At 40.9% G+C, this 22,900-nt stretch overlaps 1 protein-coding gene across 1 annotated transcript in view; it reads right to left on the bottom strand.

The window, feature by feature from the left end:
• LOC126003511 (guanine nucleotide-binding protein G(q) subunit alpha) overlaps positions 1 to 22,900 on the bottom strand; it is a 304,342-nt gene that overhangs the window by 177,981 nt on the left and 103,461 nt on the right. Inside the window, exon 2 of the mRNA XM_049769762.1 lies at positions 10,104 to 10,288. Coding sequence (XP_049625719.1) covers positions 10,104 to 10,288 — 185 coding nt within the window. The remainder of the gene's footprint in view (positions 1 to 10,103; positions 10,289 to 22,900) is intronic.

Raw genomic sequence — 22,900 nt, 5'->3', positions numbered from 1 at the left:
ATTAAACAATCCTGGCCATGCAAGGAGAACAGTATCTGGAAGCAAGCACATGTGTCATACAGCACTCATAACCATCTAGCCTTAGGAGACAGAAAAACTGCTTAGCTGGTTTTCTGGTTTGTTTTTTAATTAGAAGTATCAAATAAACATACATATTATTAACAGACACATATAGAGGAAATGTTAAAAAGTGTATTATGGGGCCGGAGCGATGGTGCAAGTGATAAGGTGTTTGCCTTGCACACACTAACCTAGGACAGACCTTGATTCAATCCCCCGGCATCCCATATGGTCCCCCAAGCCAGGAGCCATTTCTGAGTACATACCCAGGAGTAACCCCCTAAGCGTCGCTGGGTATGGCCCAGAAGCCACCAAAAAAAAAAGTATTAAAAAAAGTGGATAAACAGAATTAGAGTGAATGCTCTCAAATAAGTGCTTGGATTGAAGCAATGGTTCAAAGGGCTGGAACACACTTAGCCTTTGCATAAAAGAGGTCCAGACTAAATCTATAGCACTGTCTATTTCCCCAGCACAAACTCAGGCCTAGCCCCCAAACAAAAACAAAAACAAAAAGAAAAGAAGTGCTTAAAAGCTCACATTTTCAACCCTCTTCTGATTCCACTGTCATTACTCTCATTTTTACTAAGCCCAGGTGATAAGGTGCTCTGCTACATTGTAGGTCTGTCAGTGGAGTAGTCTGATGACTGGCTATTGGGTATGGGAATGGTGTGATGGGTATAAAGGACAGAGACAGCTGGAGCAGCTGTAGAGAATTCTACTTATTCTTCCTCTGGCAAGTAAAGAACACATCCTGGTCAAGATACTATTTACAAAGTCAATTAAACTCCCTTTTGGAAGCTAATTTCAAAATCCAGTTTCATGATTTTACAAAGGGTGCAATTTCAGACACAGGGCCAGTTTCCCTATGTACTGTCAGAGAACTCCCACTCACATCTTCTCTGGGGGCATCTAAAATAAAATACTAATCTTGGGTTAGGCCCAGGAGCACTTGCCAAAGATTCTATCCCTCTACTTTCCCCCTTACTCTTTTCCTTCTGAAAACTTTCTGCCTTGTATACTTGCAGTCACCCCAGAGCCAAGTACCAAAGTCCCATGATCATCAGCATGATCATGACATGACAATCCCCAGGTTGTCCATCTGCTTCAAGGTCTTCACAGAGGTCCCTCCATGCTCCCAAAAACCACCTGGATTGCTGACAGGGGAAGTCCAGTCCTCATTCTCAATAGGCACCAACTGAAGGCTTTGACATAGTGATTCTCACATAGTCCAAATTTGACCCTAAAGCCTGCACTTTATGCTTTACTCAATACTTCCTAGAAGAATCTGACAACAGCAGTCAGTAGTCACTCACGATACTGATATCGAATCCCTATAGTCTATAATCCTATATAGTCTATAATCCCTACATAGTCTATAATGCACCTTCTGTATAGGTTTGAAAAGGCATCTCATCTGGAAATAGCATTTGGCAAGATGATGGTGGTTGTCCACAGATGACAGCAACTTGGTCCTAGGAACATACTGACCCTCAAGGACAAACTATGTGACTGATAGATTATTTACATTGACCAGTCACAAAACATTTGGTATTGATCTTTCCATGATATCATTCTTTCTGAGTGAAGAAATATCCTCCTACAGGCATTACACTTAGTCAAATTCCCAAAACTGCAGAGAGTAAGCTAATAAAATTCCTCTCACAACAAAAGATAGAGAAATGCAGTTAAGTAAGAGATAATTAAATTCGAAGTACCTGATCACCAATCTCTGTTTGGAGGATGGTCCCAGGACACTATAACAAAATGGCTACACATTCTGATTCAACTGACATAGGCAGTCAGAGAACAGCTTAAAAAAAGTCATGAGCAAGAAAAACAGGATAAAAGGTAAGGCGCTTGCCTTACATATGGATGACCTAGGTTCAATCCTTGACATTTGATATAGTCCTCCGAGCCCACCAAGAGTGATGTCTGAGCGCAGAGCAAGGACTAAACCCAGAGAACAGCCCAGGTGTGGCTTAAAAACAAAAAAAGAGACCAAAGAGGGAAAAAGCAGCCAGTGGCTCAGGGCATATTCCTGGCTCTGCATTCAGGAATCACTAGGCTCAAGGGGACAATATGAACTTGAGTCAGCTATGTACAAAGAATATGCCCTACCTCTCTCCTATTACTCCTGTCCAGAGCACCTCCATTGAAACTCAAGGCTATGATACTTTTGACTGCAGATGCTGAGCCAAGTGCTAAAGATCAGCCCAACTAATTAATTATACTGTTGCACATCTTTGCATTCTGTCAAGTTTCTTGATGCATTGCTGGTCGGGTCCCTGGACATGCCACTCCTCCAAACCATTTTTCACCTTAAATAAACTTTTGTGGTTGTAAGAAATTGCATAATCTTACAAAGCATACTGGCAATAAAATGAAGGTATCCTTTTAGCAAATTCTCTCCAATAAAAGTAAAATCTGGAAAATAAAGGTGATCATAGTGTAAGTTTAATCATATACCATCAAGTGCCATAATACATGGTACCACACGCACTGTGCACTATTAAAGATCCTGAGTATATTATCAATATACTATTTAAAAGCACAAAGATGGGGCAGGAGAGATAGCATGGAGGTAAAGCATTTGCCTTTCATGTGGAAGGTCATTAGTTTGAATCCCAGCATCCCATATGGTCCCCTGAGCCTGCCAGGAGCAATTTCTGAGCGTGGAGCCAAGAGTAACCCCTGAGCGCTGCTGGGTGTGACCCAAAACAAACAAACAAACAAAATAAATAAATAAATAAAGCACAAAGATGTCACTGACATAACTGAATTAAGAAGAACATAACACATTGGCGAAGATAATACAATTTCTTAGAAAATAGGTAATTTGAAGCTTTGGTACAGGTGAGGAAGAAGAGTGAAACTAATGAACAATAAAATATTAAGCAATTCTGTTCTACAATAGCAAAAGGGGAATTATGCAACTCTACAATGTACTGTTTTACAACAGCCTAAAAACAAAAGGTGAATTTAGACAGAAATTATTTCTTCACTGGGCCAAAAATTAAGAGAGGAAGGACTGGAGTAACAGTGTGTGAGTGTGTGTGTGTGTTATGTATGTATATATATATGTATATGTATGTATGTGTGTGTGTGTATATATATATATATATAGTATATATAGCTATATACATAGCTAATAAACTGCTAGCCTTGCATGTGGCCAATCCAGGTCTAATACCTCATATGGTCCCCCGAGCCTAACAGGAATGATTTCTGAGTGTAGAGCCAGGAGTAATGATACCTTATACCTTAGCACTGCTGGGTGTGGCCCAAATACATACAGAAAAATTAAAATGAGAAATAAAGTCCAAAGATTTTCTATACACCCTGGATCCCATGAAACTCCATTACACATTTACCCTCCTTGATTCCAACAAACATGTTCTGCTTTTCTAATTGGAAATAGCTGTTTTCATATAAAAGAGGAAAACCATGCATTACTTGGCTTAAAAGAACAAGGAAAGTATGTGTGTGTTGCTCTGCCAAGAGTTAACTAAGAGCAGCCAAATGACCAGATTCACAACTTCCTACTAAAGTGTGTTAAACTGTGCCACAGGTAATGTTATACGGTGGCTCTCAGTTCACAGCTATGCAAGGCCTGAGCACCGGAAAGGAAGCAAGGGAGGGGAGGGGAGAAAACTGAAGGAAGATTTAAAGGAAGATTTAAAGGAGACTGCTCTGTGTGTTTGGATAAACCAATAATATATCCCTTAGCAGGGGTCTCAAACTCAATTTACCTGGGGGCCGCAGGAGGCAAAGTCAGTAGTAAGCCTTGAACATTGGGGGGTGTGACCCAAACAACTAAAACAAAACAAAACAAAAAAAGATTCCTCTAGGGCAGGGCCACAAAATGTTGTACGAAGGGCCACAAACGGCCGGCGGGCCGTGAGTTTGAGACCCCTGCCTTAGAGCCTTGCTTCTTAAACTCAGGGTTCTCAATTCCATATGGGCCATATAACTAACTGAATGTGAAGGTTGTGAAACACTTAGCAGCTGTGAAAGGTTTCTGAACATGCAATGATCAAGAATCAATCCCACATCACACACAGAATGAATCAAGTGTATCTCACAGCATTTGTCTGTGTCTTATACTGTTGGAAGGGTCGTGGTCTTCAGGAAGAGCTGGAAGAGTCCCCCTTCACATTGCTCACTACTCTTTTTAAAAACAAAAAAATGAAATACTTACTGATTAGCTACTGGATGACTTAGCGAGGGACCAGAGAGACAGAATAGGGGTAAGATACTTGCCTCACAAGGCTGGCCCTGATTGGATCCCAGGAACTACAAAGGGTCCCCTGAGTACCAACATGTGTGCTCCAAACCACTCCTTTGTTCCCCAAAAGAGAATATCAACTCCATCTAACAATACGCAACAATTTCCTTCACTATATAATTTCACAACAGATTATGATGTAGATACCATGAATATCACACTACCTTACATGGAAGCAGGTGAAAAAAGTGATTGGTTCAAGTGTCACAGGGATTTTGTTGTAAACCTTTCAAGCCAGTTTTCATTCTGACCCCAACAACTGAGTTCTCAAATAATATACCACACAGATACTAAAAACAGCAGACAGGACTTTCTCCTTGTTCAAGCTAACCTGGATCTGATTCCTCAGTACCTCTTACGGTCCCCTGAGCATCATGGAATGATCAATGCTCTGAGTGCAGAGTCAGGAGTAAGTCCTGAACACTGCTGGGTGTGATCCAAAACAAACAAACAAACAAACAAACAAACAAACAAAAAGTCCTGCATATAAAAAACAAATGTTTGTTTATTCAACAGAGTAGAACCATGTGTCAGATGCTGGCCTAGACTTCAGAATTCAAACCCATCTTTGGTCTCAAATAGGAATTTGAGATGTAGCTCAGCTGAAGACAGGCTCAGGGCTGAGGGGCTTGAGGATGCGGTGTTCCACAAAGAGACAGCGCTGGTGGGCAGAGATGCCACTCTCCAGACAGTCATCTTACAAACAATATAAATCAACTTATAAACAATGCAGAAAGATTGCTGGTTTCTGCTCAATTTTGACCCCAATGACAGTACAAGAGTCCTAGAGAGAAGGGAAACTCCAAACTCAAGTTCAGATCATGCCATCCATTATGAATATAGGTTGTTTTAGACTGTGACTAGAAGGAATAAAAAAAATAGGGTGGGAAAAAATACCAGGACACAGAGTGAGGGAGTCATCATGTTCACTGCAGGAAACCAGGTCACCGGGTACCTGGAGACAATTCCATCACTCAAGCACTTGCTTTGCAAACAGGAGGCCAAAGATCTGACCACTGGTGCTGCCACAGGCAGTCAGTATCCCCAAATCAAGGGAGAAAGCCCCAGAGGGTACTGGGGCCATTCCTACATATGAGTCAGATCACTAATCATAGTCACAGACAGTGTCAATACAGCGTTCTTCTTGTGACAAAGGACACAAAGGCTGTCCACAGAGGGGCACTGTGGACAAACAATACTTACAGAACTTGTAAATAAAGCCACAGCTACTAAGAAAGAGACTCAGTGCAGTAACAAAGCAGGAGAAAAAAGAAATCCCAGTAGTCTGATGTGGTATTCCTGTAGACAGAATCAATTTTCATAGCAGCCAAAAGCCAAAGCAACAGGTCACATGACTTCTAAGACTTATAAATGTAGTTTTTGCTTTTCAACAGGCATAAAGATGCAAGTACAGAATAAAACTGCTTGGTATTGGCAAGTAGTGTGTTGCTGTGGTTCCAGTGAGTACATAAAATGCTGGGGTGGTGAAGAAGATCAAAGCCAGGGTCATACATAGGCAAGGCTGTGTATATATACTCTACCACCAAACCGTGCCCCTGTTGTTGTTGTTTTTTCTTAATTTATGCTAGCATTACAGACTATAATAAATATAGCAATGAATGAATGCAAAGAAATTTTTTTAAAGTTTTAACATTTTTAAAGACCTAAAGTTAAAAGATATCTTTTAACTTTAATGTCACAAAATAATTTTAAAAATCAGACTGTGCTGTTTCTAAGTGACTGCTAAAAGTAAATGCAGACCAAATCCTTTATTTATAGAACAGCTAGCCCACAAGACCATACATAAGTTATCTTCACTCAATAGTTATAAACAGGAAAATAAATGTAAACTTTTTAACCTGGATTGAAAAGTTTCTATGAGTTCACTCCAGCCTACTTTTTGGTTCTTTCTGCTTTCTCTGAAGAATTCTGCTCTAATGGAAAGGACCAGCTCTTCCTGCATGTATTTCCCTGCACCACAAATGTGACCATTTTCTCCACAATGTGTCCCCTCCTCAGCTCTGCTCTAGCCTCTTTCTGGATTACTAACTGCTGCCACTGCCCAGAATCTCTGTATCTCTGACAACACTCTGCTGTCATTCATTCATGTGCATAAAACAACTTCAAATTATGCCTAAAGATTCAAATAATCAATTTAAACTCTAAGGGGAAGAAGCAGAAACTATCTGTTGTTTCTAGCTCACCAATAAATCATCAGTTCATAAGTCAAGTTTTTTGGGGTTTTTCAGATGTCAGGGGTAAAGAGGAATCCCAAGATAAAAGTTAAACAATTTACTTTCAACAATCTAAGCTTCATCCAGAAAAGCAAGATCAATATGCCAAAGTCATAATTAACACAAGTTAGACCATTATAAATATCCATTCTAAGTTGTAATAAGGGAGTGTAAGTGCTCAGGTAGAGTTGAACAGGAGGAAGACATTTCCTTAACAAGCATTAACAAAGGCAAAGAGAGGGCAGAGCTCAGGAGAAAGGAAGTAAAGAAGGAAGCAAAGATGATGCTTTAAGTTATGTAAATGGAGGCCAGGAAGGTGGCGCTAGAGGTAAGGTATCTGCCTTGCAAGCCCTAGTGTAGGACGGGGACCGCGGTTCGATCACCCGGCGTCCCATATAGTTCCCCCAAGCCAGGAGCGATTTCTGAGCGCATAGCCAGGAGTAACCCCTGAGCATCAAACAGGTGTGGCCCAAAAACCAAAAAAAAAAAAGTTACGTAAATGTTGGGTGGAAAATAGAACTGATGTGAATATATTGTAAGTACTTTCATTATACTATGAACGAAAAGTGAATAAACACTATGGAATGTAGAGATAAGATTACACAAATGCCCACTGTATTCAACATTATGTTAAAAAAAATCACAAGATACAGAAAGTTCTTCTCACAGGATAATTATGATATCTGAAGAAAACTGTATTATTTTAATTTGATTACATTGATTTGCAACTGAATGCTATTCATCACAGTGAAGTCTAAGCATCCAGAATCAATACAAAGAGCTCAAATAACGCACATGATAAAATATTCTTTAATGTGTCATGCAAATAAGGCACAATTTCCATTCTATCTTCTAAATCTATGTGATTATACAAGTAATGTTCTTGGGGCTGGAGAGATAGCATGGAGGTAAGGCATTTGCCTTGCATGCAGAAGGACAGTAATTCGAATCCAGGCATCCCATATGGTCCCCCGAGCTGCCAGGAGCAATTTCTGAGCATACAGCCAGGAGTAACCCCTGAGCGCTGCCAGGTGTGACCCAAAAACAAAACAAAAACAAAAACAAAAAAATGATATTCCTATGAAATCTAACCCTAAACGTGAGCCTAAAAATTATTTCTTTTCTGGGCCACACCCATTTGATGCTCAGGGGTTACTCCTGGCTAAGTGCTCAGAAATTGCCCCTGGCTTGGGGGGACCATATGGGATGCCGGGGGATCGAACCACGGTCCTTCCTTGGCTAGCACTTGCAAGGCAGACACCTTACCTCTAGTGCCACCTCACCAGCCCCGAGCCTAAACATTATTTTAGAAAATCCACAAAAGATCTCTTTACTATAATTTTGGAGATTACACTATTTATGGTGTGTAAACTGACAATATTAGTGTGTCATGAACATATATCTAATATATAACACATCAATCACATCACGCATATAATTCAGTCAGGATCCAACAGATCTTCGCACTAATTACAGATTGTAAAAGGTAAAAAATTTAAAACTCTAAAAAAATTTTCAACATACTTCTCTCACAACTGCAAGAGACTGGCATAAAAGCCATTTCTGAAAGTGACTACACTGAAATGGGTAGAGGAAATATGCCTCTGACCCTTATATATTCAGACTAATTGGATGTCAGGCAGCCTTATACTGTAGCAGCCTCATCTTCAGATTACATTTTCTCACTTTCAAAATCACATCCAAGGAACAGAGAGATGGTACAGGCACTTGTCTTGCCTGAGGCCAATCCTGGTTCAATCACAGGTACAACCTGGTTCCCTGGGCATGATTGGGGAGGCTCAGGAAATCAGACCCACAAGTGTGAGCACTGCTGCCAAGATATGGTTCAGTACAGGTAGAAGCGGCCTTCGAAACCTCCTGAACTCCACTTGGAATGCTAGGCCCCATATCCTGATCATATATATAATAAATGCTTAACTCTCAGGAGCAGAATGATTGTTGGAAGAGGGTTTCTATTACCTGCGGAGAAACTCTCGCTGCTATAAGAAAATTAGGTGTTAGAGTATCAGACAAGAATCATCCTGCTAATTTCAAGGAACCATCCAAGAAAAAGATATGAGGTTAATATGATTGGTGCTATATATAGAAACTTGTAGATGGTAACAGAAGTGGAGGTGAACAAAATTGCTTTATTTGAGCTATGACTCATTTGTGTCAGTTAAGTATCAGTTTATGAGTCACTGTGGAAAAGCAGGCTTCATGCTACTCCCTATTGATTCTAGTGATGGAAATATCCTTTGGCTCATTATTGAAAGCCCTAAGGAAATGAGAAGGTCCTAAAATATGTACTTGTCAATAAGGTGGTTTATCAGCAAAAGGAAACTACAAGTCCAGCACCTCTGAGCCATATAGATGAAAGACTGTACTGCCCATCAACCAAGGGACTGATTAGCGACCAAAATAAAAGAAGACCACATACAAAATGTGAAACAGATCTACAGCTGCCAAAGTCTGCCCTTCCCCAGCACAGGGCTATCTGCATCTGTGGCCAGGGTAAGCCAGGCCACCCATCCCCAGGAGGCACCAGACTTGCCTGATCTCACATATCTGTGACACCAAGTGGCCGAGTAGTCCCGACATTCACCTTCACCTGAATAAATAACCCAGTTTTCTATTCAACTAAAAGACCATTATGCACGTACTGGCAAAATTTGCTTTAAAAAAAAGAAAAAAGAACCTGAATATGCTGCTATTTTTCCTTAGTCCTTTCTCAGTTATTTTATATGTCTGCACCACTTTATAACAACTGCAGGAAAATGTGTTTGAAAGGTTACTGGAAATGACAGATGGGACTGTTACAAAATAGAACTAAGCCCGAGGTACTACTGAAAAAAGAAGTCACAAAACCTAAAATTAATCTGGACAAAATGGTATAATGCTGTTTGTTTGTTTTTTCCTCAAGAAAGCGCAGAGAGTCAGGGGGAGGGGTTAGCAAGCCCACCACCTCATCACTATCAGATTTAGACACACTTAAGTATGCATGTCCCTAAGTCCTCTGACCGGGTTCTCAAACTTTTTTAAAACTGGGGGCCAATTCACTGTCCCTCAGACATTTGGAGGACCAGACTATAGTCAAAAAACAAACTATGAACAATAGTGGCCTGCAAGCCATAGTTGAGGACCCTGTCTGAGATTGAGAGGAGGCGTCAAGAGATAGAGAGGAGAAGTTAAGTCAAAGTGTGGCACACTTCCTACATAAAAGCACTGCAGGTCTGGGACCAGTTTGGCTGAGGGAGCAAAATCACCTGGTGCGCTGGATAAATGTCCTCAGCATACTGCATGTGGCCCAACAGCTGTAGTTTGAAGATCCCTGCCATTCGTTGTCAGGCATTCGTGTGCCTTCTGCTGACTGACAAAGAATGCAGCACTAGTGCTATACGTAGCTGTGATTTTAAAAATGGAAGAGAAGCATTTTGACAAACAAGGTGCACCACCATCAAAAAAAAAACAACAATGATGAGGGGCTATAAAACATCTGAGCTTTCAAGTATAACCACACCTACCTTATTGTGCTCATACTTGTAGGGGATCTTGAGCGTGTCCATGGCCCGTATCATGGCCTGCATAGCGGTGAAGATGTTCTGATATACCAACTTGGTGAAGCCTCGCTTGTCCTCATCTGAGTAGCCCGATCCATGGATGATTCGCATCTGCTTGATAAATGTACTCTTGCCACTCTCTCCTGTCCCTGAAAAATGACAACAGCAACACATCAAACCATGTGTCTTATACCCCCATCTCTGGATAGCTGATAGCTAGTTACCAGCAGGGCCATCTGGCTCAAGGGGAAAATATACCTAGTTGGAGCCAGAGCAATAATAGGAAAAGGTTCTTGCCTTGTAATTCAGATATAAATTCCAGCATCCCATATGGTCCCCATGAACAATGTTAGGAGTAATTCCTCAGTGGAATACCAGACCCTGAGTATCACTGGGTGGCCCAAACCAAAACAAAAGAAAAAACATAACTAGTTGGTGAACACTTGGCAGGACTGAAGGGAGGAGGTCATTTCTGAGAAACAGGACAGGCATGGGAAGCCACCCAGTACTCCTTTGGGAAGAATTGATAATCACATCACTTACACAAAACAGCATCAAAACAGACTGATGACACTGATGATGTCTTACCTTAAGAATATGTGAAAAGGTCTGGGAGACTGGATTGGTTTTAAGCAAGATTTAGTTCACATACAGAGAAAAAAGACTAAGAATTCCGAAGCAATTTCCCATATTGTAAACTCCCAGTAAGGAGGAGGATTTGGGAAGCAAGTGAAGGTGGATTCAGTGTATAGGGACCTCAGCACTATCTCCAGATTTTCTTAACCCAATCCCTGGAGGTCTCCAGCACCAGGAACACCCAAGGAACTGAGAAGCACCATAAGGCTGGGTCCTGGCACAGTCTACAAATTATCTCCCAAATGGCTTCCAGGACCCTAAGGACTGCTTAAGTATCCCTACCACACCATATGACCTAGCAATACCACTCCTAGGAATATACCCTATAGGCCCAAAAATACCATGCAGAAAAGCCCTCTATACTCCTATGCTCATTGCAACATTATTCACAATTTCTAGAATCTGAATACAATCCAAATGTCTAAGAACAGATAGATGAGTGGATAAGGAAACTTTGGTACATCTACAAAATGGAATGCTACACAGCTGTTATAAACAATTAAGTTATGAAATCTATTTATACATAAATTAATATAGAGAGTATTATGCTTAGTGAAATGAGTCAGAGAGAGAGGGACAGACATAGAATGATCACACTCATTTCTGGGTTAAATAAAAGAGGTAGTATGGTATTAATGCCCAAAAACATTAGAGATGAGGGTCAGGAGAACCAGTCCCTGGCAAGAAGCTTGCCACAAATAGTAGGGAAGTGCATTGAGGACAGTGAAGGGTCTACACTGACAATGACAGTTGGAAATGATCATTCTGGACAAGAAATAGGTACTTAAAGGAGATAAAAGTCATATGCATAATACCTTATCAGTAACAATATTGCAAACCATAGTTGACTAAAGAGAAAATAAAAAAAGGAAGTAGGGGAGGGAGAGAGTGAGAGAGAGATACCATAGAGGTAGGGAGGGAGAGGGCAGGATGTAATGCTACATTAGCAGTAGAAAATGTGCACTAGTGAAGGGTGTTATACATTGTATGTCTGAAACTCAATCATGAATAACTTTATAACTGTATATCTCATAGTGATTCAATTAAAGAACTTATCTATAAAACATGAAGAGGAATATGGGACTGGAGAAATAGCATGGAGATAGAACATTTGCCTTGTATGCAGAAGGACAGTGATTCCAATCCTGGCATCCTATATGGTCCCCCAAGCCTGCCAGGAGCAACTCGAGTGCTGCCGGGTGTGACCACCGCCAAAAAAAAAAAAAAAGCATGAAGAGGAATAAAAGAGCCTCCACCCTACACACAAGATAAAGAACCAGGAAATGTTCTAATCAGTGAGATTGTCATTATTTCTATGAGGCTGATCTTAGCTGGTGATTCCAAAGAATCACCTGATTCCTAAGAGCAAGACACCATCTTTCTCTGTTCTTTACTAATAAATAACATTACACAGAAATGCATCATAACCTAAGGGTTTTTTTTTTCCCCACATTGTCTCACTTTTCCCTTCTGTATTTCTTTATTTTCATATAGGATTGAAGATAATCTCTAACAAAGCTACATATGACCATGGGAAGATAACAGAAAAGAGATCATTACATGTGATACAATTTCTAAATAAATGTAAGTAAAAAGCTGAATTTTTCTAATATAAGCAGTTTTTTGGTTGTTTTTTTTTTTTTGGGGGGGGGGGGTAGGGTTGGGATTGGCTGCAATTGGTCATAGCCAATGGTGTTCAGGGGCTGTTCCTGATTCTGTACACTCAGTGATCATGGTGGTGCTTGGGAACCATATGGAGTCCTGGAGATCAAACCAGGGTCATGGTCAGTGCAGTTCCATGTAAGTCAAGTGCATTCCCTCTTGTATACCCTGTTTGGTGCTGTAATTAGTTTTCATATCATTTCATTTCTGAATAATTCTTACTTTCAAATTTCCACAAGATTTTAAAAGCACTAAAAGTCTTTGTGTTCCCTGAACAATGAAGAAAGTGCTTACTTAGTATATCTTTAAAAAAATATACAAGACTTTATGAACAATCTCCTGATGACCATTCCTACTGATAAGCCATAAGAAGAGCTCTAGATGCAACTGATACAACATAATAATTTCATTATAATAATTTCATTTTGCCTTTCTACTGTTGAATTTCATTACTCACTCCATAAACAATCTCAAATAAGCACGAAAACTTTTACAGAATACCTGAAATGACCAAAGCTTGCTTGGTAGAGATGAAAGCCTCATACAGATACAATGAAGAACATTTTCTAGCCCCACAACCCTGGGGTTGCTTTATCCTGGATCATTTCCTTATCGCTTTAAATAAAAATGAATTAGGGCCGGAGTGGTAGTGCAGGCAGTAGGGCATTTGCCTTGCATGTGCTAACCTAGGATGGACCACAGTTTGATCCCCTGACATACCATATGGTCCCCCAAACCAGGAGCGATTTCTGAAAGCATAGACAGGAGTAACCCCTGAGCGTCTCTGGTCTCTGGGTGAGGCCCAAAAACAAAACAAAAAATAAATAAAAATTAGATCATTTTAAAATATCAAACTAACTCAGCAATGTGAACATGAATAACCCAGAATACAAAAAGCTAAAAATAAAATTTATGATTCCAACCATGAACACTGGCGGGGGGGGGGGGGGTAAACAAAAAGTAGCAGCTCTAACAGAAATAATTCATCAACAATTTTTAGGAAGAAAGTAAGTAATCTTATACTGTAAGCAATTTAAAGCTGGACTGGGGACTGGAGAAACACTGAAAGCGCTAAGCACAGGCTTTTCTTGCCTCCTAAGGCCGAGGTTCAATTCTTGTACCAGCTGGTCCCCTGAGCATGGTTGGGGACACAAAACTGGGAATAGCCACTGAACACCATGAGGTGTGACCCCAGGTCTCCCCAAAATAAAAGAAATAAAATGAAGTTGGGGAATCCAGATTATTCTTTTCTGTATCACCTATCTGGCCCAACAGATTGCTCTAAGGATCTCTGCTAGTTTTGTCCTAAACAAAATTAGGGGAAATCTTGATATGCAATGTAAATGGTGTGAGAAGGAAAGGGCATCACTCAGACAGGAGGCCCACTCATTCTCTCTCTGTGAGAGCTACATATACATTACAAGCAAGTACAAACTGAATAACAGCTGCTTTGCCCTTTGCCCAGGAAAGTTCTGCCTGGGAGGAAGTCAGTAACTGGCATGTCCTCTCTAGACACTAAAACGCCAGATCTCACCCTGGAACTCTCTAGAGAGGCAGAACATGAAAGCCATGTGAAACGGGGAGTGATGAAATGAATGAAAAAAGAACCTAACTCAACTTTGAAACAAGGTACTTCCTTGCTGCCACACAGCATATACTCTCAGCTCTCTGCCCCACATCCATAGTCAGCTTGTGACTCAAGAAGGTACTCTGGGGCTGGAACGATCGCACAGCAGTAGGGCATTTGCCTTGTACTCAGTCTTACCTGGGACGAACCGGGTTCGATTTCCAGCATGCCATATGGTCACCTGAGCCTGCCAGGTGTGGCCCAAAAACAAAGCAAATGAAACAAACAGAAGCTACCCTGGAGGGAGTTCTCTTCAGCCCTGTCCTATGCTCAGTCTACAGCAGACAGGAGCAAGGGGAGGCAGCAGAACAAAACCTCCTCTTTTGGGGCCAAGGCTCCTTTAGAATACAAAGAGCAGCAGCTCCTGCTGGGGTCCTATGGCTCTCCCTCTCTCCCTACCACCACTGGTCCCAGTGGCTGCCCAACCTCTCAGTCAACCCTTCTTGGGTCACCCAAGCTACAGTTTGTCTTTGTTTCCTGCTGGGATCTTGCCTGGTATAAACAGAAGGATATCAGGAGGGCCAGGAAGGTGAAGGAATAAAGAGGACCCCTTCCTCTTCTCTTTTCTCTACAACACTCATTTCTAAGCTCTCTGGAACTTCCATAGTCACTCACCTGCCCAACTACTTTCCAGCCAATTTCAAAATAAAGATGGACTGATTTCCAATCCAATCCCAAGATGTCTGGCTACCCCTCTAAATTCTGGCAACTCTACAGTTCCTGTCCAGGAGCACTACCTCCACCACATCACACACACGACCAGGCTGAGTCAAGGCATGAGCTTGTACTTTGGGTTAGCTGAGAATATACATGGATTAAAAATAACAACAACAAAAATAGCTCTACCTTTTTGTTATCTTGGAGACAAATTATTCTGATTAAGTATGTAATTGCCATACTTTTGCCTGTTTTTTGCTTGTTTTTGCTTGTTTTGTTTTTGAGGAGATCAGAATTCAACTGTCCCAAGCAGTACTCAGGAGGACTAGGGACCCTAACTCAAGATGTGTATTCAGCTGGACCAGATGGTTCAGTCCTAGGGTAAAAGGACACATTATCACTCAGGGCCATAAGGGCCCCAAATAGTGCTGGGGCCTCCAGGGCAAAACCCAATTGTGCTGGGAAAGGCATATGGTAGCAGAAATTGAATAAGGGTCTCCCACCCATAAAATAACAATGTGGAGTAAGGAAAAACAGCTATTCCCCAGTTCTGAAGAATGGTACTGCTTCCAGTGGCCATGAGACTTAATGAGACTTACTAACTCTACTTCCTGAGTGAAGAAAAGTACATTTTACTAGTTGATTGACTATGAATCCAGTAGTGGAAATTGTTTCACAGCACAGGGTATAATTAACCCTTGATACTCGAAAAGAAATACAATTCTAATTTTTTCCGAAGATCACCAATAAAACAAAATTTAGCACCGAGGCCTTATGCAAAATCCCATGGACAAATAGAAGAAGCCTCTTCAACTCATTAAACAGGTCTCTGATCAACTCATAACTTTAATAAATATTGGTATACAGAAAAAAAAATCCTGTGAATCCAATAAAACTTTTGCTTTTTTTCCTTCAACTGTATCAATAAATACGGCTGAAAATACTTTTCAGTAAAGTATTTGTATCTTGGACAAGAACTCTTGTCCCAGCTCTTCAAAACAACAAGAAATCAGAAAAACAGTACAAGAGGGAAGGGTTCAGTCAACAAGGGTTCAATCCTCAACACAGTACAGGGTCCCCCAAGTCCTGCTAAAAGTAAGCCCTGAGCACAGCTGGATGTGGTTCAAACCCTTCCAACCCACCTCACCTCCAAAAGTACCAGAAATAAGATAGAAATACAGCTCTGTGGTAATATTCCATATGATGAAGAACACGTCTGAACCTCATCATTCTCTACCTGCACCTCCCAAACACAAAGAGACTACGCTACTTAAAAAGTCACTTCAGAGAGATAGTACAAAGCAAGAGCACTTGCCTTTCATGACCCAGAGTGGATCCCCAGAATTCCATATGGTCACCTGAGTGCCAGGGTTAATTCCTGAGTGTGAGAGTGAGCCAGGAGTGAGCTTGAGCATCATCACCAACTGTATCCCCTGCCCTTCAAGCGACTTCATCCAGCATGGATAATTGTCTTTCAAAGAAAACTTAATTTTTTCTTCTTCCCTATCCATTGGATCAAGATAAAGCAAAAAAAAAAAAAAAAAAAAAAAGCTCCAGTTCATTTTGCATAACCTTCCATCAGAACAAAAGGAGTATATGGTTCACAGCCTCCCTTGTAGCTGTCAGTTCATAAATTGTCAGACTGCTTCACATTAAACATACTAGCTTACACATGCACGCAACCTCAGAAGCTTTCATGTTGGGCTTGCCAGGAGTATTTTTTAACACAAGAACATTTCAACATCAGCTTCTGACACAAATTCACACATATGCTCCACCTTTTCTTTATAGTGAGCATCATAAGTTTTATGCTGATTATCTGGTTGTCTATATGATGTCATCTGTAAAAGCACTGTCCAAATAAGCGCTGACAGGCAGGCAGGACAGTTTTTCTCATCCAACACTCTATCTGAAATGATGGTTTTAAAATCTGCACTATACTAACTTTTGTAATGGCAAAGTATTCTTTTTCTTTTCTTTTTTTTTTTTGCATCAATCCCACCACTAGAATCAGCTTCCCTCTATCAGAGCCACAGGTTCCCTCCACAGTCCCCTCCATCTCAGTGTACCTCTTTGACAGGCACAGTTTAAGACTGGTTCTTGTAGTTTGGATCTCATGCTAATGGCTCTGTGTTTTAGATATGTGCATATAACACACGTCTACACCAAGACCAGGCCTCTAATCCCTACCCCTGTCAAGTTTAGATTTTTCTTTCCATGCCCTTCTCTTTCCTACATTCTAGAATTAAGGTTATCTAGGTACTTGCCCCTGTGATATCTTGCATCCACTCTTCCTGTTATTCTATATACCACAAATAAGTAAAATCATCTGGTATTTGTCCTTCTTCTGACTTGTTTCACTTAACATATGCTCCCTTCTCATCCAAGTTACAGTGAACTGCATTATTTCATTGTTCCTTGCAGCTTCATAGTATTCCATTATGCATATATTCCACACCTTCATTATCTACTTAGTGTTATAAAATCTATTCTCAAAGTAAACATGGACTCTTTGGATCATCTCTGGCTTTCAGACCTATTTTTATCTGAAGAGCTACAGAACATAATCCACACAGGCAAAAAAATTTCTCAGAACCCAAAAGATGACAAATATCAGATACTACTCTGTAACTCCACCCTGGATTTAGGTGTATCTACCTGAGACCCGCCCATTTCTGGGAGGGGTCTTGGGAACCGAATATTACCTGTAACCTTACCTGCAAGACCCCTCCCATTCCGGGGAGTGGTCTTGGAAGGTTTTATATAAGGCCTTTGACAGCAGGGGATTAGGTCTCTTTTGGCCTTTTGCCAGCATGGAGGTCAAAGGGAAGATGGCTGAAAGGAGTTAAGATGCAGGGCTAGCTAAGAATGGCTGAATGCTTAAAAGGTTATGATATAGGCCACACATGTGGTGGATGGGGCATGAATAAAGGTGATGCTTCCTGATGCCTGTCTCTGGATGATTCTAATTCCGCCTTTCACCTAAACCTGGGACCTGCCAACTGAATGGGAATTGCGGAGCCACGTGGCCTGGGATGGCAGAGAAAGATCCCTCCATCCATCCACCTCTATCTAAACCATCGCTAATTATTTAATTCCCTCGCTAATTATTTAATTCAACACTACTCTAGAAAAATGAAACCCAGCTCCCCCACAAAGGCACTCTTAGGTCTTGGAATAGAGGGATTGCAACGGCTTCCACAGTTCATTCCCTTAATCCTGAAAGAAAAACAAAAAAAAAACTATTTCTTTAGAGCCCCTCAAAGGCTGAAGGAAGTCTGCAGCACACTTCTAGGTGCCCAAGGAAGGAAAAAAGAAGAAATACCAAAACAGTTAAAAAACTGTGGTATTTAAAATTATACAATGAATATATTCACTTCATCCTGGCAGTGTCTTTCATGACTGTATTTGGACATATTGTCAAGGCATCTCAAGTCTGCATCTGAAGCCCTTAATTAATGTGTAGGCTCAAGCCAAACCCTCCCCCACACCACCACCCTTGCCTGCCTGATTGGCCGGAACTCAGAAAGAATACAGCAAAGAACAAACCGAAGATTCATGGAGCTGAATTACCATTCAAGTAACTACCTCAGGTCAACGGATTACAGCCAACTGTCTGACTATGGAATCTCAGCACCACTAAAGCTGAACTTGGGCTACTTCCACAGGAACTTGGATGCAGTAGAAGCAGAAATTTCAAGAAAGAATTTTGAACCCACAAGCACATCACCAACCCACACCTGCAAATAATTAATTGCCTCAAGATAAAAGGAATTTAGTACTGCAGAGTCAGAACATAACCCATGTGGCGTCCACATTCCAGGTTCTATGCTCTCCAAATACATGCATTCTGTCTTCAACATTTTCCTCCACTTAAATTGGAGAACTGCACAGGGAACTGAGCAGCAATAAAACTAAAGTCATGGTGAGTTCTTCACCTGTGTCTGCCAATGTGATAGAATTTAACTCTTCTTCTATCCCCTGCAAGGCTGCAAAAGCACTTGTTTTCAAAATACAGCTTAAACATGAACTGAATTTAGTATCACCACTGTGAATGACACTGCATCAAGGAGTAATCTGTTAATGACCTTAGTGGCAAGAGCTATTAGTAATTTATCTATATGTAAAGACCAAACAGGCACAGAGCAGGAGAGGCAGTATTGCAGGGAAGGCCCTTCCTAGCCTTGAACACAATTAACTGGGGTTCGGTCCCTGGTACTACTTTGGTGTCCTGAGTCCTGCCAGGAATGGTTCCTTAGCACAAGACCAGAAGCAAGCAATGAGCACTGCTGGGTGTGCCTCCCACTCTGCCCAAAGATGGACAAAATGTACTGAATAGAACTGACTGGCAACATGTTGGAGACCTCTGTCCCTGGACTTGTCAGAGATTACACATGCGCGCGCGCACACACACACACACACACACACACACACACACACACACACACACACACGGTGACTGACAACTTCCAGGGTCACTCAGTGTCAGAGAGCACTTCCCTGATGTCTCCATTTCTCCATGGGACATGCAAAATCTGGAACCAGGACAGCATCTCAGCACCAAGCTTGGCACATGTGTGAGCAACAGCAGGTCACACAATCCCCTGAATATACTTTAAAGCACTAAAATACACTGTCAAGTGGCAACTTTCAGGGTAGACTAAGTATCTCTCTTTTTTTTTTTTTTTTTAAATTTAAAAGTCAAAATCCAGACAGCTTGGAGATAAACCTTTTTGAACTAAAAACTTTCAGGTGGTGAGTGACCATCTGCTCCTCCTTCAGTAAACTGACACCAGGGCTGAGAGTCTATTGCTCGCCAATATACAAGGTGGGTAGCAATAGGCTCAGAGTAATCTGAAAAGTTAGAAAGAAGATGAAAGGGACTATTAGCATGCCCTACCTACCAAAAATTTTTGTACTTATTTCCTCATAAATCCTCTTTAATCAAAACATCTTCCAAGGGCCAGAGCAGTAGTACAAAGACCTTACTTCCTCCTAGTGAACTCAGGTTTGATCCCCAGCACCATGTAAGGTCCCCCAAGACCACTAGGAGTAATCCTTGAGCACAGAACCAGAAGTAAATTCTGAGGTATTGACAGGTGTGGTCCAAAAACCAAGAGGGAGGAGGGACCTTTCTGACTAACAGAAGTTTACTAGAGAAAAATAAAACCTTTCTATTCATTTCTATATTGGTATATTTCTATCCATTCATCATGTCTAGATAGATATATTTTTTCTATCCTTGTTCTAAAATAAAATCTGAACACACCATATTGTTAATACTTTTACTTAAAAATGTTGTGATGCTTATTCCAAGATTCTAGTTATTTTCCAGAAATAGTTGGCACTGACTATATGAAAGACTGTTGTAAAAGATGAGTAATAATTAAACAACCCCTGCCATAACACACTTGGGTATTTCTGCTTTTTCACCTTTATAAATAATGTAATAAGCAAAACTAAATAAAAATTTTGGTGGGAGAACAATGTGTATTTGGGGTAAGGAATTGGCATTTTTGCCACTGCTAACTGAGCTCCAGGGTAACTCTTAGCAGAGCTCAGGGAATCATATAAGATGCTAGGGATTGAACTCAGGTTAGTTGAATGCTAGAAAAATTGCCCTAACCACTGAAGTATCTCTCCAGTCCCCTGAAGACAATTCTTGACTTTAATCTCTATACTCTCAGGGGATCATGCATAAAACACAACTAGAAGGTGTGGCAAATCCAAGGTATATCAGTAAACATAGACATCAGACTCTTTTTTTTCTCATTTTTCTAACTTCTTACTACATATTTCTTAATATCTACAACTTGAGATCAAATTTTTATTCTATTTACTTGGGGAGTGGGGCATACCTGACAGTACAGCAAGGCTTACTCTTGAATTTTAATCTTTACAATTTATCATTTGTATTCTATGGACCTGCCTTTTCTGTTATTGTTATGGATTTATTGTTCTATTTATTTCTTGGGATAACTGAAATCTTGCCTTTATTTGGGGAGGGGGTTTTAAGGGGGCGTACAAGCAATGCTCATGGTATCCAGGAGGCAGTTCTGAAAATGCTCAGACCAGCCAGGTGAGACAGAGCTCAGTGCTCAGGTTGTAGTAATCATCCCTTTGGTCAGACAGGGGTGTACTCAGCCCTGTGATGTGGTGCCATGACATCACCACCGAACTCTTCTCTCCTGGCTCGGATCCTCGTGCCTCACCTCTGCAACTTTGATGTTTCCCATCATCCCAACTCAACATTTTCCTTCAGCTGCTCTATGAAACTGGTTTCTTTCTATCTTCCTGGAGCTAGATCTTGACTATTTAACTTAATTCAAATAAATCTTCTTAAAAGGCATTCTCCAGCCTCCCAAACTGGTCACTACTAGCTCCCTCTTCATTGCACTTTTTTTATATAGCACCAACCTCTGTCCATTTACCTGCCTTGTTATTTGCCACTTAGGCTTGTTATCACCTTTGGAAAAAGCATGAACTTTATATTCTGCCTTTCTATTGAAAATTTTTTTCCCTTGGTACCATAACTGGATGCGCTCAGTATCATTCCTGGTGGGGCTCAGATGACCGTATGTGCCACTGGAGATCACATGCAAGGAAAGAACCTTCCCCCTGCCTATCTTTCTGTTTCTATGCTTTTATATATATTGGGGGGTGGGGGGTTTGCAGTGGGCCACACCTAGCGTTACTCAGAAATCATCCTGGCAGGCTCAGGGACCATATGAGATACAAGGGATCGAATCTGGGTCAGCCACTTGAAAGACAAATGCCCTCCCTATGTGCTATTGCTTCAATCCCTATAAAGATTGTTTTGTAATATTTTTTAATTCCCTTTCCATTCTCCCACCTCTTTTGGGCTTGTGCACAGGATTCAACACCAAGAGTTATACTACTCAGACCTCTGATGGCTGCCAAGAAAATCCAGTTCTGCTAGAGTCAGACCCCCACAACAGAGCTTTGGGGTGGTGAGTGCTCCTGCCACCCTCATCCATGAGAGGCAGGTGTTTGTGCCCTGGAACTGTCCCCAGGCCCTAAATATTATTGTTTTGATGCCTAGGAAATCATCAGGCATGTGCTATGCACCCAGTAAAAGCATGAATAAGTGAAGCTGAAGTCCCCAAGCAGTTGGCACAGATGGAGGTAGAAAGGAACTCTCATTCATTGCTGGAGGAATGTCAACTGGTCCAGCCTTTTTGGAAAACAATATGATCATTTCTCAAAGAAATAGAATGTGAGCTCCATATGACTTAGCAGTACCATTCCTGGGAATAAATCCTAGCCCCCACCCCCCCAAAACAAAACAAAACAAAACAAAAAACCAATGCACTCCACTCCTATGTTTATTGCAGCACTATTCACAATAGCCAGAATCTAGAAACAACCCAAGTGCCCAAAAACAGATGAGTGTATAAAGAAACTATGGTACATCTCCACAATGGAATATCATGCAACTGCTAGGAAAAATGAAGTCAGAAAAACTGCTTATACAAGGATGGATATGGAGTGTATCATGCTAAGTGATATGAGTCAGAGTGAGAGGGAGAAGAACAAAGAATGATCACAAGTATGTGGGACATTAAAAAGCATAGTATGAGAATGATACACAAAGACAATAGAAATAAGAACAAAGAACAGGTCCATGATTGAAAGGACAGTATACATTCTAAAACTGAAACTCAAACTCAATCATGAACCATTTTGTAACCACAGTGCTCAAAGGAATTATTACAAAATATTTTTATTTAATTATTAATTTAAAATTTTTATTTTAAAAAGTAATGATTAAAAAAATTATTTTTTAAAAAAGATAAACTCAACCATGAACAGCCTGGTAACTGTATATCTATCTCATGGTGATTTAATTTAAAAAGAAAAGAAAGGGCCAGAGTGATAGCATAGGTGTAGGGCATTTGCCTTGCATGTTGGATTCCCGACATCCCATATGGTCCCCAGCCTGCCAGGGGTGATTTCTCAGAGCCAGGAGTAACCCCTGAGCACCACTGGTGTGGCCCAACAACCAATCAATCAATAAAATTTAAAAAAAAAAAAAAAAAAAGTCTCCAAGCACTTACTTGAAATTTTGAGCTACTGAAAGCAAAAGTCTTGATCATTTTGGGGACTGCAGTAAAGTGTTTGTTTCCAACTCTGGATTTAAGGCAAGTCTGCAGTGTGA

Source organism: Suncus etruscus, chromosome 3 (assembly GCF_024139225.1).
Source record: "Suncus etruscus isolate mSunEtr1 chromosome 3, mSunEtr1.pri.cur, whole genome shotgun sequence".
Taxonomy (NCBI): domain Eukaryota; kingdom Metazoa; phylum Chordata; class Mammalia; order Eulipotyphla; family Soricidae; genus Suncus; species Suncus etruscus.
The sequence above is the reverse complement of the archived record's forward strand: the minus strand, read 5'-3'. Positions and strand labels throughout refer to the sequence as shown.